At 44.1% G+C, this 18,247-nt stretch overlaps 1 protein-coding gene across 13 annotated transcripts in view; it reads left to right on the top strand.

Moving 5' to 3' along the window:
• Nucleotides 1-1,036: 1,036 nt before the first annotated feature.
• Nucleotides 1,037-18,247, top strand: part of KLC1 (kinesin light chain 1) — a 48,499-nt gene continuing 31,288 nt past the window's right edge. For 7 of the 13 annotated variants that reach the window (XM_064571651.1, XM_064571653.1, XM_064571657.1 and 4 more), the window contains exons 1-3: nt 1,037-1,056; nt 12,030-12,291; nt 14,690-14,920. In XM_064571651.1, coding sequence (XP_064427721.1) covers nt 12,031-12,291; nt 14,690-14,920 — 492 coding nt within the window. In that variant the 5' untranslated portion in view covers nt 1,037-1,056; nt 12,030. Of the gene's footprint in view, nt 1,057-12,029; nt 12,292-14,689; nt 14,921-18,247 lie in introns of those variants that run through there. The other 6 variants (XM_064571655.1, XM_064571656.1, XM_064571663.1 and 3 more) reach the window with 2 other exon arrangements.

Here is an 18,247-nt window from a genome sequence, read left to right on the forward strand (position 1 = left end):
TTTTGTTTGCTCAACCAAAGACTTGTAATAGAGACATCTGCATCATTTGGGCTTACTCATTCTTGATTTAGGAAGAGGCATGTTCTCCTGTATTTTCATGTAGTACCACCCTTCCCTGTAGTTTGTCATGCTTAAAATTTGCATCTGAAGAGATGGGTCTGTCGGCCTTTGGTCCTGTGGCAGATTGACCTGGTACACTGTCTGGCTGTGGCCGGGAGCCCTGCCTCGGTGGGGGGTGGGATGGGGGCAGGCACCTGACCAGCTGGTGGGGGACATGGCCTTGTAAAACTCTTTCCTTAGGTGCAGCATGGTCATTGACAAGCAAAGTGAAGTCTTCCTGGGATGTGTGCACATGTCATGTAGTAGTGTGGTTAGGTTATCATGGAGTTAGATCTGTGTACACAGAGGTGGCCGATTTCAGAACAGAACCGCACTCAACCACCTGAGCATGGCTATGGGGAAGGGACCCAGGGAGTCCTGACTGCCTTCATTTCTTGAATTCTGCAAGGGTGTCCATGACAGATTCATCCAAGAGGCAAAGGCATGCTTTGTTTTATCCATTGGGTTATAGTTTTAGGATGCAAACAGATTCAGAATAGATGCTATAATTATGGAGTAAAAACATTCGCCTTTTTTTCATGTGTGTGTGCAGAAGTATAAATTTATTGCTCCACAACTAAACTTAGGTTAACGGGCACCGGGGTGGCTCAGTGGTTAAGCGTCTGCCTTCAGCTCAGGTCATGATCCTGGGGTCCTGGGATTGAGCCCCACATTGGGCTCCATGCTCCGCGGGAAGCCTGCTTCTCCCTCTCCCACTCCCCCAGCTTGTGTTCCCTCTCTTGCTGTCTTTCTCTCTGTCAAATAAATAAATAAATAAAATCTTCAAAAAAAAAAAAAAAAAAACTTAGGTTAAGTCACATCAGGGTTTTTCTCAGTCATACTCAAACAACTTAAGATTTTCTAATCTTCCTTTTCATGTTTCTTTGGGCTTGTTATAAGTTCCAGGAACATACATAAGGAAGGCATCTGGCATTGTGTGCTGGCGTCTGCTGAGAGGTATGCCTTTTTTTTTTTTTAATTCTTTATTTAAATTCAATTTAGTTAACATAAACTGTGTTATTAGTTTCAGGGGTAGAATTTAGTGATCCATCAGTTGCATACACTTTATAGATTTTTGTGATTTTTAGGCCTACACGATTCATTCATTCAGTTTATTCTTGTGATTTAAGTTTAGAAAAGGAGATAAAGGGATTAGATTAGGTTAGATTAGGTTTGAGGAAGGTAAGATTGGAGGAGATACAAGGGTACAAGTAGAAAATGATAAGTCAGTAGATAGAATTTCCATTCTGGAACTGCTTTGTGGCAAGCTCTGGAATTGTATCTCTCTGCTGCCTCTGGCAGTTCGTGTTCCACAGATGAAGTTTCTGAACAGGACGTACCTGATGGAGCACATCCTCCCTTGAGTAGAATTTAGTGATTCTTATTTGGGAAAGAGTAGGCAGTGTATAGCTGGATAAAATATGTTTGTTATTATAATACAGTGTTATATTTAGAAAATAACTCACTATTGTAAGCCTACAAAGGGGTATAACATTTCTGTTTTTATCCAAAAATGTCATGTTTTGAAAATGATTGAGACCCTCCACGAGACCTTTTTGGATTTGGCTTAAAATATGAACCTAACTTTGTTATATAAGCTGGGGAAGTGACACTCCTCCGCCACACTGTTTAGCCTCTCCTGCTTTCACCCAAACAAAAACTAAACATCAGAAAATGAAAGAATCATTGTTTTGTTTCACTTTTTTTTTTTAAGTAATCTCTACACCCAACATGGGGCTTGAACTCACGACCCTGAGATCAGGAGTCACATGCTTTTCCACCTGAGCCAGCCAGGTGCCCCAGTTTTACCTCTTTTTAAGCAAGTAATATTCCTCCTTTGACTCTGCACTGTGTAATTTTTGTTGTGGGGGCACCTGGGTGGCTCAGTAGGTTAAGTGTCTGTCTCCTGATTTTGGCTCAGGTCATGATCTCAGGGTAATGAGATTGAGCCCTGCATCAGGCTCCTTGCTGGGTGTGGAGCCTCTGCCCCCCCCCCCCAAGTAAAAAAAATATATATATAATTTTTGTTCTGAAACTTCAGAACCAAAAACATATGTACATTTTTACTTCTAATATTACCATTGGTCACTTTGCTTTTTAGTCATAGTAGGTAAGGTATTTTGTATTTGGAAATTTCTAAATAAATTGAAGAGGGCTTGAGATTTTTGTTGTTTATCAAAAGGGGAGCATAGGATAAAAAGATTGAGAAATGAAGTTTTCTGTGATTTCATGACAAAGCTAAAATAGGTTAGGTCCCAAAGTTGGGTTTTGTGTTTTGTTTTCTTTGGTCTGCATCATTAATTAAAAAAAAAATTCTGGATCTATTATACTGAAATATCCATATATGAAAAAATTCACCAGGTTACTCAAACTTCTGATTCTAGAATATTTTTATAACCCCCAAAAGAAACCCTGAACCCATTAGCAGTCACTCACCACCCTTTTCTCCCTCTAGCCCTTGGCAACCGCCAATCTGCTTCTTGTCTCTAAGGACATTTCATATAAATGGAATTATGCACTAGGTGGCCTTTTTATAAAGATTTTATTTATTTGAGAGAACAAGCAGGGGAGAGAGGCAGAGGGAGAGGGAGAAGCGGGCTCTCAGCTGAGCAGGGAGCCCCACGTGGGGCTCAATCCCAGGACTCTGGGATCATGACCTGAGCCGAAGGCAGATGCTTAATGACTGAGCCACGCAGTCGCCCCTAAATATATATATTTTCAAACTTTCTTTACCACATTAGCTTTTTACTGCCTGCTGGCAGAATTTCACATGCTAAAATTGGGGGAGGTAAAGTGACCAAAATGATGCTCTTTCCTTCTTTGGCCTTTGCTTTCTTTTCGTTAATTCTTTTTTTTAAGGATTTTATTTATTAGAAAGCAAGAGAGCACGTGCATGCACACACTTGAGCCAGGGAGGGGGAGAGGAAGAGGGAGAGGGACAAGCAGACTCTGCCTGAGTGCGGCCCAGTTGGGGGGCTCAGTCTCATGACCCTGGAATCACAACCTGAGCTGAAATCAAGAGTTAGGTGTTCAACTAACTGAACCACCCAGATGCCCCTCCTTTTAATTTTTGAGAGGAGGGAAGGTTTGATAAAATTTGTCAGACTATTGGGGCGCCTGGGTGGCTCAGATGGTTAAGCATCTGCCTTCGGCTCAGGTCATGATCCCAGGGTCCTGGGATCGAGTCCCGCATCGGGCTCCCTGCTAGGCGGGGAGCCTGCTTCTCTCCCTCTGCCTCTGCCTCTGCCTCTCTCTCTGACTTTCATGAATAAATAAATAAATAAGATTTAAAAAAAAAAAATTTGTTAGACTATGAAAATTGTATTGCCTGTTGATAGAATGATTGTGTATGTATGATCTCATTGTAGTCAGTATAAGTTTCATTGTGGTGAATATAAAGGGAATATAAATATATATGAAAAGATGAGGTGGTAAAGATGTGAAATGAGAGCATTACATGAAATTGATAATCTGATATGACAAAAACGTATGTATGATCTAGTATAATCTTTTAAAAAGTGCCTTTAGAGGGCGCCTGGGTGGCTCAGTTGGTTAAGCGACTGCCTTCGGCTCAGGTCATGATCCTGGAGTCCCAGGATCGAGTCCCGCATCGGGCTCGGCGGGGAGCCTGCTTCTCCCTCTGACCCTCCCCCCTCTCATGTGTTCTCTCTGTCTCAAATAAATAAATAAAATCTTTAAAAAAAAAAAAAAGTGCCTTTAGAAAATCTAACCAGTTCTTTAATTTTTTTTTTTTTAATTTTAAAAAAGTTTTTTTTAAGATTTTATTTATTTATTTGAGAGAGAGAATGAGATAGATAGAGCATGAGACGGGGAGGGTCAGAGAGAGAAGCAGACTCCCCGCCGAGCAGGGAGCCCGATGCGGGACTCGATCCTGGGGCTCCAGGATCATGACCTGAGCCGAAGGCAGTCGCTTAACCAACTGAGCCACCCAGGCGCCCCTTAAAAAAGATTTTATTTGAGAGAGAACACGTGATCAGGGGAGGGGCAGAGGGAGAAGCAGACTCTCTGCTGAGCAGGGAATCCGATGCGGGGCTCAATCCTGGGATTGAGGACCCAGGACCCTGGGATCATGACCTGAGCTGAAGGCAGACGATTAACCTACTGAGCCACCCAGGCATCCCAATTTTTCTGTTTTACAAAATATTCAGTGTATTCAGCATTTCTATTTTTTTTTTAAAGATCTTATTTATTTGACAGAGAGAGGCACAGAGAGAGGGGGAACAGCAGGGGGAGTGGGAGAAGGAGAAGGGGGCTCCCCACTGAGCAGGGAGCCCGATGGGGGAATTGATCCCAGGACCCTGGGATCATGATCCGAGCTGAAGGCAGACGCCTAACCAACTGAGCCACCCAGGCGTCCCTGTAGGTAGATTTTTAAAAAACAAACTTTTTAGGATAGCTTTAAGTTTCAAGAGGGGTTGCAAATACAGTACAAAGTCTCTGCATACCTGCATTCCAATTTCTCCTAATGTTAATATCCTACATTATTATGGCACATTTGTGACAATTAAGGAACCAGTGTTGGTACATAATTTTAACCAAAGTCCCCATTTTATTTGGACTTTACTAGTTTTCCCCTAATATCCTTGTGCTGTTCCAGAACCTCATCCAGGACACCGTATCATGTCACATTTAGCCATCATTTTTCCTGGGCTGTGACAGTTTCTTAGACTTCCCTTGTTTTTGATGGACTGAGCCACCCAGGTGCTCCAGTAACATAATATTTTTAATGATTAGTAACCTTTAGGTATAATTTAATATATAAAACAAATATCCAGGGGTGCCTGGGTGGCTCAGTCAGTTAGGTGTCTGCCTTCGGCTCAGGTCATGATCCCAGGTCCTGGGATGGAGTCCTGCATTGGGCTGTCTGTTCAGCAGGGAGTCTGCTTTTCCCTCTGCCTCTCTCCCCCACTGGTGCTCGCTCGCTCGCTCTCTCAAATAAATAAAATCTTTAAAAAAAATCCCAAATCTCTACAGTCCATTGTTGACAAATGAGTAAATAAATGAGGGACGAGGCAGAGAAAAGACACTGTCCCATCCGTAAGAACTCCAGACACCTTACCTTCCCTCTTCAGTAGATCAGCTCTCCTGGCTCTCCGAGTGTGAGCTGCACCTTGTGACTTGCTTCCTAAAGACTGGAGTATGGGAAGGAGTGGGTGTGTGTAGTGGGGGGAAGCCTGCACAAACTGCCTCAGCTAGGTGGTCAGGACTGGCTTCATTAGTTGTGAAGTCAGGGGAGCGCATGTGCTCTTGCTATGATGTGATGAGAATGGTACACATACAGTTTCCACAAATAGTTTTGTAAGTGTGGGGTTTTGCCACTCCCTTGCTCCCCCTTTCCCTCTCCCTAGAAGTAACTGTTTTTACTTCTAGTAAAGTACAAAAATTATACTTTTTCCATAATTACCACTGTTTCTGTTGTTTCTAAATAAAGGCTTATTATATTACCTGGTTATTATTTTTTTTAAGATTTTATTTTTATTTTTTTAAACATACAGATATATTTTTAAAGATTTTATTTATTTATTCATGAGAGACAGAGAGAGAGAGGCAGAGGGAGAAGCGGGCTCCCAAGGAGCAGGGAGCCCGATGCGGGACTCGATCCCAGGACGCTGGGATCATGACCTGAGCCGAAGGCAGACGCTTAACCATCTGAGCCACCCAGGTGCCCAAGATTTTATTTTTTTAATTAGTCCCTACACCCAGCGAGGGACTCAGACTTACTGCCCTGAGATCAAGAGTTGCATGTTCCACTGACTGAACCAGCCAGGCCCCCCTGATGCTTTTTCACTCTTTGACTTCCCATTCTAGGTACTTAAGACTTACGTCTTTCTTTGCTTCTCTTCACGGCACAGATGCACCTTTTGCATCTCCATAACCTCCCAATAAAATTTAATTTTGTTTAGATCAGTCTTTACCATTTATATCTTTAGACTGTATAAATGCCAGAGCTGAGCTATATAATAAACTATGTTTACTTTTCCTATTTGACCTTTTGTTTCCTTAGGAGCTAATTACCTTGTTTCATTTCCTTTTTAAGTTGGTGCTAATCCAATCCATCTGCGCTTTCAGCACTTGTCCCCAGGTTGGTGCAGAGCTGTCTTCCCCACGTGAACCCTGTGCTCCATAGTCCATGTTTTCTTCTTGTTATTTTTTTTCATGTTTTTTTGATTTACCATTTTGGTTGAGCGCATCTTCCTGTACCTGAGAAAGGGTGCATGAGAGGTAGAAGTTTTTGAGACCTTGTATGTCTGAAAATGTTATTCTCCTATTCCCACAGTTGATTGAGAGTTTGGCTGGCTATGGAATTCTAAATTGGGAATAATTTTCCTTCAGAATTTTGGAGGCATTTAATTGCCTTTTGATTCCAGTATGGCTCTTGAGAAGTCTGATGCCATTCTGATTGTTTTAATTCTGTCTATGTGACCCCGACCCCCTGGGAGCATGTAGGATATTCTTTTGTCACCAAAATATTTTCATTTTCTTTAAAAGGTATTTTTTTTGGTAAAGTCCACCACCTATGCCTTGAATAGTGTCTGACATAGAGTTGGTGCCTAATAAATATTTAACTGAGTGAGTGGCTGTTTCTATCTCTGAGCTGGTTGCATGTCTCACCTCCCCCTTTGGAGGTGAAGGCCTGGCTGTTGGTGTTCTACAGGACAGGTTGTGGTTGAGGGTTGGGTCCTCCAAGCTTCTCGTGTTGCCCACGAGAGTTCTTAGAGTTCCCCTGCCATGTCTCAGTGGACATGGCAGTCCTACTTCTCAGAATCGTCCATTTTAAATTTGTCAGTGTCCATTATTCCTAGCAGGAGTTGACTGTAACACTGAAGGTTTCTCTGTTTGTTTATTTAAGCAATCTCTACACCCAACGTGGGGCTCAAACTCACGATCCCCAGATCAAGAGTTGAATGCTCTTCCAACGGAGCCAGCCAGGAGCCCCAAGACTGAGTTTTTTAATTGCTATAACATACCAGTGATTAAGAGAAATCTTTGGGGCACCATGTTGGTGTAGAGGTTACTTAAATAAAAATTTTAAAAACCTCAGTCTTGATGTAAAGGACAGGTTATGTTAAAGGGGATTTGAATCTGAGACATGCAGTGTAATAATGAGGCCATAATGGCTTTGTCTGTTGAAAAGTGGATTAGAGAGTCCTCATGACAGGCGAGGGAATAAAACGGTATTGGATTCAGGCACTGGCTCCAACGCTGGTTCATTCATTTATTGAGCACATACTTGGGACGTGCCTGTGGAGTGCCAGGCATTGTTCTGGCTGATTCATGATTCTAGGTTACTGGGAGGCATACACAGCCCAAGAGTTGGAAGAAAGTCTTAGGGACGGTGTGAGTGCTAGGCTGACAAAGTGTGATGTTTGGGCGGATCTAGATTCCCAGTATTTTTACCCTTTAGAAATCGGTGTAACCACTATCATAACCCTTTCAGCTGGGAGTTTAAATAGGAAGCTTGAGAAGTTTCATATTTTAAGTGAACTCTTATCCATGTTTTCTTTTAGTTTTTGCCATTTTATTTTATTTGAATTTTTTAAAATAAAAAATATTTTGAGAGAGATAGCAAATGGGCGCAAGCGTGAGCAGGGTGGGGGCGGTGGGGGGCAGGGCCAGAGGGAGAAGCAGACACCCCACCGAGTGGGGAGCCTGATGCGGGACTCGATCCTAGGACCCTGGGATCACCACCTGACATGAAAGCAGACGCTTTATCGACAGCCATCCAGACGCCCCTAGTTTTTTGCCATTTTATTCAGAGAGCTCTCTTTACCTTCACCTGTATGCATATAGACCTTTGCCTGAGTTTTCTTCTAGTTTCTCATTTTTTTTTCAACATTTAATTTTTTTTTAAAGATTTATTTATTTGACAGAGAGAGAAAGGGAGCACAAACAGGAGGAGTGAGAGAGGGAGAAGCAGGCTCCGATGTGGGGCTAGATCCCAGACCCTGGGATCATGACCCAAGCTGAAGGCAGATGCTTAACCGACTGAGCCACCCAGGCAACCCTCAACATTTAATTTTTTTAATCAGGATGGAATTTAGTGTATGGTGAGGGTAGGAATCAACACGATTTTTTTTCTAAATAGATTGTTGCCTTAACACTATATATTTTTTAAGATTTTTATTTATTTGTCAGAGCGTGCTCACAAGCAGGGGGAGCGTCCCGCAGAGCAGGGAACCCAATGTGGGGCTCGATCCCAGGACCCCGGGACCATAACCTGAGCCAAAGGCAGATGCTTAACCGACTGAGCCACCCAGGCGTCCCGACTTAACGCTATTTTTTATATAACCTACCTTTGGTTATAACGGCTTAGCCTAGAAATGAGAGAGATATGGAGCAATGTAAACATGTATGTATGCTGCTGTGGGTTTCCCCCTGAAGAAGTGGCATGTGTCCATATATTTATCTAATGGTGACTTGGGGGCGGGGGGCGGCATGGAAACTGCTATGATTGAAGAGTCCCTGGGGGTGGCATGAGGTATAAGCTTGGGAAATGGAAGATTTGGAGAGCCCTCTGTCTATAATACAATATTTGAAGTGTTACCTTGTGGATGACATAGTAAATATATTTTGTGTTTATTTTAGAGGGAAGAAGTTGGCTCAGTGGGTAGAAGTTTAAGGAGGGAGAGTCAGCTCAGCAAAAGGAATAACTTTCTAAGTATCAGAGCAGTCTAATAAGGAATCGAGTGTCTTGCAAAGTAGTGAGGCCTGTGGTAGAGGAGGCATGTCTGCAAGTGTTGAGCAGCCACTTCTCAGGGGTGTTCCTGATTGCCCTGCTCCCAGGTGGGAGACGGCGCTGACTGCTGAGTGGCTCTCGTGTCTGTCCACCTAGGAGCTCAGTGACTCACTTGCATTCTCCCTGCTGTGCTTGTAACCACCTGGAGGGGAGGCCTGCTAACCACTGAGGCCCAGGGAGGTTTGGGGATGCAGCCTGTGCTATGGTGAGGGAGCCAGGCTCTGCCCTTGCTTGCTCTGGATTCCCATGCTTTCCATACCACCTGCCCTCTCAGGTCTAAAGAGAGCTGAGTGCCTCCCAAGACCATTTGGATTCTTACTCATTTTCTGTTAAGAGTAAGTTAAAAAAAAAAAAAATCTGCCTTAATGGCTCCTTTCCCCCCCTTTTTTTTGTGCACGCCCAGATAACATTTGTATTTGTTACTCTTGTCCATGGTTAAAGCCTCTACAAGAGTATGTGAGCATGCAGTGTACTACTTGTTAACATTTTCATTCTATATTCCTTGAGGGATTAAATTTGGATTTTTTTTTTAAAGATTTTATTTATTTGATAGATAGCAAGAGAGGGAACACAAGCAGGTGGAGTGGGAGAGGGAGAAGCAGGCTTCCCACGGAGCAGGGAGCCCGAATGTGGGGCTCAATCCCAGGACCCTGGGATCACGACCTGAGCTGAAGGCAGACGCTTAACGACTGAGCCACCCAGGCGCCCCTCTTTTTTTTTTTTTTAAGTTTGTTTATTTTTTGTAATCTTTATACCCAGTGGACCCTGAGATCAAGAGTCACGTGCTCCACCAACTGAGTCAGCTAGGTGCCCCAAATTTGGATTTCTTTAAATGTGTTTACTTAACTGAGGCATCCCCTGCATTCAAGTGATTAAGTCTTTCCCATTGTGTTTTGATTTTTTTCCTATGTGTAAATCCTACCTGTTACGATTTTGCTACTCCTTTTTTTTTTTTTTTTTAAGATTTTACTTATTTATTTTTATAGATTGTATGTGTGTCAGCAGAGAGAGGGGGGAGGGGGAGAGAGAGAGTCTGAAGCAGACTCAGCACCAAGTGCGGAGCCTGACGCGGGGCTCGATCTCATGACCCTGAGATCACAACCCAAGCCAAAACCAAGAGTCAGTGCTTAACTGACTGTGCCACCCAGGCACCCCTTGCTACTCCTGTTTAAACCCTCTGCCCCAGCTGGTGCAGCCACTCTGGAAAACAGTATGGAGGTTCCTCAAAAAGTTGAAAATAGAGCTACCCTACAACTCAGCAATTGTACTACTTGGTATTTACCCCAAAGATACACACACAGTGATCCAAAGGGTCACCTGCACCCCAATGTTCATAACAATGTCCACAACAGCCAAACTATGGAAAGAGCCCAGATGTCCATGAATGAATGGATAAAGATGTGTGTGTGTGTGTGTGTATATGCAACGATGTGGATGGAACTAGCGGGTATTATGCTGAGCGAAGTAAATCAATCAGAGAAAGACAATTGTCATGTGATCTCACTTGTATGTGGAATTTAAGAAACAACAGGATCATAGGGGAAGGGAGGGAAAAATAAAATAAGATGAAATCAGGGAGGGAGACAAACTATAAGAGACTTAATCATGGGAAACAAACAGGATTGCTGGAGGGGAGTGGAGTGGGGCAAAAATAAATAAATAAATAAAAATTTTCCTGTGCAGGGGAAAAAAAACCTTCTGCCCCTTCCCATTCTTTTCTCTTTTACATAAACAGACCTGCCCTCTCTTCCCTTCTTTGCAGAGGTGTGACACTGACCATCTTTATAATTGGATGGGATTTAATGTTTTTTTAATAAAGTTTTAAATTTTAATTCCAGTATAGTTAGCATCCAGTGTTATATTTCAGGTGTACAATATACTGATTCAACACTTCAGGTGCTCATCACAAGTGCGCTCCTAAGCACGTGTTCAGTGCTTCAACACTGCTTCCCTTCATGGGCATCTGTCAGTCCAGGCCTGCACCACGTGGTCGGCCAGGGCTCGAGCGCGGTCCTGGGGATGTGATGTAGGGGGGTACAAGATCGAGGCCTTGCCTCTTACATAGAGCTTACCTTCAGGGGGATATAAACGATAGCATGTGACAGCACACAGGATTTCAGGGAGTGCTAAATGCTCTGAAGGAAATCACACTGACAGTCTCTTGAGGCTTCCTTAATGCTCACTGTGGCCTTTTTTTTAAACTTAATTATGGGATTTAAAAACATACACAAACCTAGAAAGGTTATACAAAGACCTGTTGCTTAGTTTCAGCAGTCATGAGTTTGCTGACACTGTTTTATGTGCCCCTTTCCTTTTTCTTCTTCATTATAGTATTTTAAAGCGAGTTCCAGACAATGTATGATTTCCTGAAATTTTGGTGGCCTCTCAGCTAGTCTGATCCTGTAGGCATGCCTAGCCCTCGTCCTCCTTGCGTCTTTATAGTGCTGATGATCATGCTCATGTCACTCTCTTACCGTGTTTCAGACGGACCTAGTCCTTCTCCTGCTACTCTGATTGTTTCCATGTTCCTTTGCTGGTTTTCTTCCTTCTTCCAACTGTGACCACTTCTCAAGGCTTTGTCTGGTAAATATGTTACCAAGAATTTACTGTCCTTTCCGCATTTCATTAAGGGGGAAAAAGCTTGCAAACATTCAGAGAACTTCTGTTCACTGAGGTTTTGTGCTGTAGAAATGCCATTTGAATGTTTTGCTGCTTTTAATCTTTGGCATTAATTTCAACTGCTGTCATTTCTTCCATTAAAAAGAATTCAGGCATAAGCCAGAAAAGTAATTAAATTGGTCTGCAGAGGGAAGAGAGAAACAGTACAGTATTTCAACAAGTCACGGATACGCACATTTATTATTCACCTATAAAAATGTTAATTTAAAAGTCTTCACAGTATATATATATATATTTTTTATTTATTTTTATTTATTTATTCATGAAAGTCAGAGAGAGAGAGGCAGAGGCAGAGGGAGAAGCAGGCTCCCCGCCTAGCAGGGAGCCCGATGCAGGACTTGATCCCAGGACCCTGGGATCATGACCTGAGCCGAAGGCAGACGCTTAACCATCTGAGCCACCGAGGCGCCCCACTTCACAGTATATTTTATTAGAGGTGTAACATAAATTACATCTGATGAGATGCCTAATTTTTTTCCTTTTTCGATTCTAGAATGTATGACAACATGTCCACGATGGTGTATATAAAGGAAGACAAGTTGGAGAAGCTGACACAGGATGAAATCATTTCTAAGACAAAGCAAGTGATTCAGGGGCTGGAAGCTCTGAAGAATGAGCACAATTCCATTTTACAAAGTTTACTTGAGACACTGAAGTGTTTGAAGAAAGATGATGAAAGTAATCTGGTGGAAGAGAAGTCAAACATGATCCGGAAGTCGCTGGAAATGCTGGAGCTTGGCCTGAGTGAGGCACAGGTACAGTGAAGTTGCTCCGACAAGAATAGGAGCTGACAGTCTGGAGAAACGGAGACTCCGTTTGAATACGTGGTGTAACGAAACTAGAGGGACGGGGGGCGCCTGGGTGGCTCAGTCGTTAAGCATCTGCCTTCGGCTCAGGTCATGATCCCAGGGTCCTGGGATCGAGCCCCGCATCGGGCTCCCTGCTCCGTGGGAAGTCTGCTCCTCCCTCTCCCTCTGCTTGTGTTCCCTCTCTCGCTGTGTCTCTCTCTGTCAAATAAATAAATAAAACCTTTAAAAAAAAAAAAAGAAACTAGAGGGACGGTACTTCTAGAGTAACAGAGATCAGCTTGTGTATTATATAAATAATGATTGATTTGGGCATGTCTAAATTCTAAAAGGCAGAGCCAAAATAGAGGTAACCTTGTCATTTTGGATTTGATTTGGCTGCATGTGTCCAAAACAAAAACAGTGGCTTAAACATCATGGACATGTATAAAGAAATACCGAGGTAGGCTTCCCCCAGACAGATTGTGTAGCTGCATGACCATCAGGGACACGCAGGCCTCTGCATTACACTGCACACAGCCTTTTTTGTGGACTAAGACGGAGCCCCAGCTGCAGCCACCCACCCCATTCTAGGACAGGGAAGGGACAGGAAGGGTGTTGCCTCCTCCCTTTACTTCCTCCAACTCGTGCACGACACTGCTTACATTTCATTGGCCAGACCTTGGTTCTGTGGCCACTCCTAGTTGTGAGGGAGACTGGGGAATGTTGCCCTGCCCACTTCAAGTTCCACTTCTTAAGCCTAAGGAAGAAGGGAGAATGGATATTGGCCAACAGCTAATAGTCTCTGCAATACCCTAAGACAAGATTGCTATATATATTTGAGTAAACCTTTGTTTTTATCATGTGGGACATAGAGGTGAAAAAATTAGAAACATCTAGGTGGGGGGCACAGTTGGTTGAGGGTACAACTCTTGGTTTCAGCTCAGGTCGTGATGTCAGAGTAGTGAGATCGAGCCCCACTTCGTTGGGGGGAGTGTGCTTGAGATTCTCCCTTTCCCTCTGCCCCTTCCCCCTAAAATCAATCAATCAATCAAAAGAAAAAGAAAAGAAAAGAAACCTCTTGTGGTAGCCCTACCTCCTGATAACGTTTGGTTTGCCAGCACACTTCAGGTAAAGTCACATACACAAAATTTGACTTCTTTCTTCTTGGCTTTTCTCTCTTTCTTTTTTTTAAAGATTTATTTATTTGAGAGAGAGCGTATGCATGAATGGGAGGGCAGAGGGAGAGGGAGAGAGAATCTCAAGCAGACTCTGTGCGGGGCTCGATCCCAGGACCCTGAGATCATGACCTGAGCTGAAACCAAGAGTTGGACACTTAACCGATTGCGACCCCCAGGCACCCCTTAACTTTCCTCTTGTAAGTGAATGAAGAAAGCAGAGTAGGGCTGCTGGGTCATTAGTTCCCGCTTCCACGTAGAGGACACTGTCCTCCACAGTGACTGTCCATACCCTGATTTTAGAGCTCTTCATCCCGACTGTGTGAAATACCTAATTGTAGAACTTTAACTTTGGTTATTGTGAATGTATTGTATGGCACATTCTGTTATTGAAAAGTGATATGAATATGGACTTCGTTTTCAGTTGGGTAGATACTAGGGTTAAGAAAAGAAGGAGGAAAGAGCCTCACTTTCTGGAGTTTAGGTTTGAAACATAGGAGGATAGTAGAGGGCAGGGCAGTTGCATGGTCTAAAGAGAGAACAGACTAGAGCCAGCTTTGCCCAGCTCTTTCTACTCGTACACTCCTAGGAGCTTGCTAATGCCTCACACAGGTCTGGTGCAGCCCAGGCAGAGCCCTGGGACAGTCACCAGAGTTTGTGATGTGGACCTAAGCTTATGAATGCATCAGTGCATTCTGACTAGCTGGCTAGCTAAAGATTTCTTCCCTTACCTTGGAACATCAAAGGTTTGTCTGCCTGTCCTTCTCTAACCATCACCAGCCCCTCCCGGAGTGACCTGCCCTCGGTGCACATCGCGTGCTTGTGCACACTCTCTCACACATGGAAAAGGGTCTCTGAGAAATTACGTTGCAGCCCACCTGGATAGAAAGTAAAAACATACCGTTTTGTCAGAAGAGTAGCCGTGTGTCCATTACTAGTCCATCCGAGATGCTGTCAAACGGAAGAACAACATCTAGTTTCTGTAGATGTTCTGAGCGTGTGATACTCTTTACCCTACGTAGCCTGAGACTGAGGGTGAAGAGGGAAGTCGTTGGCATTTGTGCATGTGTGTGTGGGAGCACGTACCTGCAAGTATAAGCTAGAGCTGCAAGCCCAGAATGCCTGCGTCGGCGCGAGCTGAGATGCGTGGGATGGACGGTGCAGTGCTGTCAGCGTTTCTGTCTTTCCAGGTCATGATGGCTTTGTCCAATCACCTGAACGCTGTTGAGTCCGAGAAGCAGAAACTGCGTGCACAGGTTCGTCGGCTCTGCCAGGAGAACCAGTGGCTGCGGGACGAACTCGCCAATACGCAACAGAAATTACAGAAGAGTGAGCAGTCTGTGGCTCAACTGGAGGAGGAAAAGAAGCATCTGGAATTCATGAATCAGTTAAAAAAATACGATGATGACATCTCTCCATCCGTAAGTGGCTCAGTAGGAATGCAGCATGGACAGTTAACCATGTTATAGTTGGTAGGTTGTTTTAGTCAAGCTGTCCATGTTTTCCTCTCCCCTCTAGTGATTGCACTGAGCAAGACCAGAGGCTGTGGGTCTTGGGACTGGGCAAGTCATAGAGGTCTCCTTGCCGTACGCTTTTCATAGATGTGTTTTATTTTAATTTTTTTAAGGGATATATATATTTTTTTAATTTTTTAAAGATTTTATTTATTTATTTGACAGAGAGAGAGACAGCGAGAGAGGGAACACAAGCAGGTGGAGTGGGAGAGGGAGAAGCAGGCTTTCCGCGGAGTGGGGAGCCCAATGCAGGGCTTGATCACAGGACCCTGGGATCATGACCTGAGCCGAAAGCAGACACTTAACCATCTGAGCCACCCAGGCGCCCCTCATAGTTGTGTTTTAGAACAGTGGTCAGACAATGTACAGATACCTTGTGAATGTAAGGCATGATGCAGAGAGGCACTTGATGAGGTTTGTCCCAGCTTGAGAACCCATTGAGTCTGGCTTCCAAGTTCATCATGCTTCTGGAACTGGTCCCTCAGGTCAGTGTGAATCTCATCCAGTTGTCTATAATCCAGACTTGGGACTAACCCTGTAGCCAATGGTGCTGTGGGTCTTGACCTTTCTCTTGAAACTCTCTTTCCCCTGCTGCCAGTTTGCCACCTGGTTCTCCTCTCTCACTCATGCCTCCTCCTTGGTATCTCTTGCCAACTTACCTTGTTTTTGGAATATTCCCCAAGGATCTTGGTTTTCTCCTTTTTCTGTTGGCTCTCTTAGGATGTTCATCTCAGTCTTAATTATTTTTCATCCACCATTTATATCTGATTCAGTTAACTGAAAAACAATTTTTTTTAAAAGATTTTATTTATTTATTTATTTTTAAAAAATATTTATTTATTTAAATAGAGCGAGAGAGCACAAGCAGGGGGAAGCAGTAGAAGGAGAGGGAGAAGCAGGCTTCCCGCTGAGCAAGGAGCCCGATGCGGGGCTCGATCCCAGGACCCTGGGATCATGCACTGAGCCGAAGGCAGACGCTTAACCATCTGAGCCACCCAGGCGCCCCAAAGATTTTATTTATTTATTTGACAGAGAGATTGACAGCGAGAGAGGGAACACAAGCAGGGGGGAGTGGGAGAGGGAGAAGCAGGCTTCCCGCTGAGCAGGGAGCCCAATGCGGGGCTCGATCCCAGGATCCCGGGATCATGACCCGAGCTGAAGGCAGACAGACGCCTAACGACTGAGCCACCCAGGCACCCTGAAAAACAATTTTTTAAAAACAAATTTTGGAGTAATTTTAGATTCACAGAAAAGTTGAAAAGGTAGTAAAGAGAAAAGGTAGTAAAGGACCATGTGTCCTTCACTTGGTCTCTCATGTTACATCTCCCATTGCCAGAGTGCATGTCTTCATCAGCTCGGGCCATTGCGACGGAATACCATAGTTGCTTGGCTTATTTCCCACAGTTCTGAGATCAGGGTGTCGGCATGTTGGGTTCTTGGTGAGGGCCTTTTTCCTGGTTGTGTCCTCACTCGGCCTTCCCTGGTGCATGCAGAGAGAGAGGAAGGTATCTAGTGTTTTCCTTTTCGTGTAAGGACACTAATCCTATCGTGACAGCCCCATCCATGTGACTCAATCTGACACATTACCTCCTAAAAGCCCACCTCCAAATGCCATCACCTCGAGGGCTAGGGCTTCCATATGTGGCTTTGGGGGACACATTAGTCCATAGCACCCTGTCTTATTAGGCTTACTGTATTTCTCCCTTGCTTTTGATTTAGAAGACATACTATTATGGGCTGCTGTGGGAATAAGAATAAATGAAGCTACTGATGACAGCCAGTGATTCCTCTAGAATACCAGATCTTGTAGGGTTTCGTTGAATCAGAAACGTTTAAAACTTGTTATTTTGAAAAAATACCTAGCTTGGAGAAGAGAGCTAACAGTGAGCTAGCTCTGCCTCTCCTTTCAGGGTGTACATGAGTGATGGTTTTTCTGAACGGAATTGCGGTAGGTGGCATAACTCATGCCACACTCCCCTGCTCCTGCTGGGCATGGTCCCCTAGCATGAGGACATTCTCCTGTGGAAGTGGGGCCAGCTCCAGTCCGGAAGTGTCACACGGGCACGGTACTCATCTGCTCTGCACCGTGTCTTCCTGGTCTCAGCAGAGCCCTTCATGGCATCCTTTCGCCGTGCCACCATCTGGTTCATGACCACATGTGACACTCAGCTGTCACGTCTCCATGGCTGTCTTTGATCTGAAACAGGTCCTTTTCAAACAGAGAAAAAAGTCTTTCTCTGCCTTTCATGACATAGGTATTTTTGAAGAGTGCAGGAGCCAGTTACTTCATCGATTGTTCCTCAGTCTGGGTTTGTCACATGTCTCTCTCTGAGTGTGTTTAGATCATGCGTCCCAGACAGGAATATTATCGAGGTGACATTGTGTGCTTCTCAGATGACTCCTTCCACGGGCAAGGGATGTTTTCTGCCCCAGGGTGATGCTGATTTTTCACTTGGTCAAACTGTTGTCTGTTCTCTCCATTGTGTAGTCACGGTTTTTACCCCTGCACTAATCAGAGATCTGTGGGGAGACTCGAGTCACAGAGTTAAAGCCAGAAGGTTTCAGGGGTGCCTGGGTGGCTCAGGCAGTTGGGCGTCTGACTCTTGATTTTTGGCTTAGGGGATCTCAGGGTTGTGGGATCCAGCCCTGCATCAGGCTCTGCACTGGTCGTGGAGCTTACTTGGGATTCTGTCTCTCTATTTCAATAAATAAATAAACACACACATAAATAAGTAAAATCTTAAAAAAAAAAAAAAACTGGCAGGTTTTAGATTGCTCTTAGGTGTCCTTTGGTGGAGGTGGTGAGCAGGGAAGGGGAACTCTAGCCCTCCAGTTCTGTGGCATTCAGCGATGGGCCATTGTAGTCTGTTTTTACATATTTGGTTTCCAAATAAAATTTATTTCAAGTAAGAGTTTCCTGCTCTATTTGAACTTCCTCAGAACGTAGTGAAGAATCTAAGGTGTAGAAATGCCACATGGTCTGTTGGCCTGCATTTTGAGTTTGAATTCTAGTCTAGCAGGCTTTCTGTTACTCTCTCCTCAATCGATGGATAAGCCAAATTGTGGTTAACCCTATATTTGATTACTTTATTTTTAAAGACTTTATTTATTGTGAGAGAGAGAGAGCGAGAGCATGAGCAGGGGGAGGGGCAGAGGGAGAAGCAAACCCCCCCACACTGAACAGGGAGCCCAATGTGGGATTCATTCCCAGGACTCCAGGATCATGACATGAGC

The sequence above is a fragment of the Mirounga angustirostris genome, unplaced genomic scaffold, assembly GCF_029215605.1.
Source record: "Mirounga angustirostris isolate CCGP_5_RB_7025 unplaced genomic scaffold, mMirAng1.0.hap1 SCAF_9, whole genome shotgun sequence".
NCBI classification, from domain to species: Eukaryota; Metazoa; Chordata; class Mammalia; order Carnivora; family Phocidae; genus Mirounga; species Mirounga angustirostris.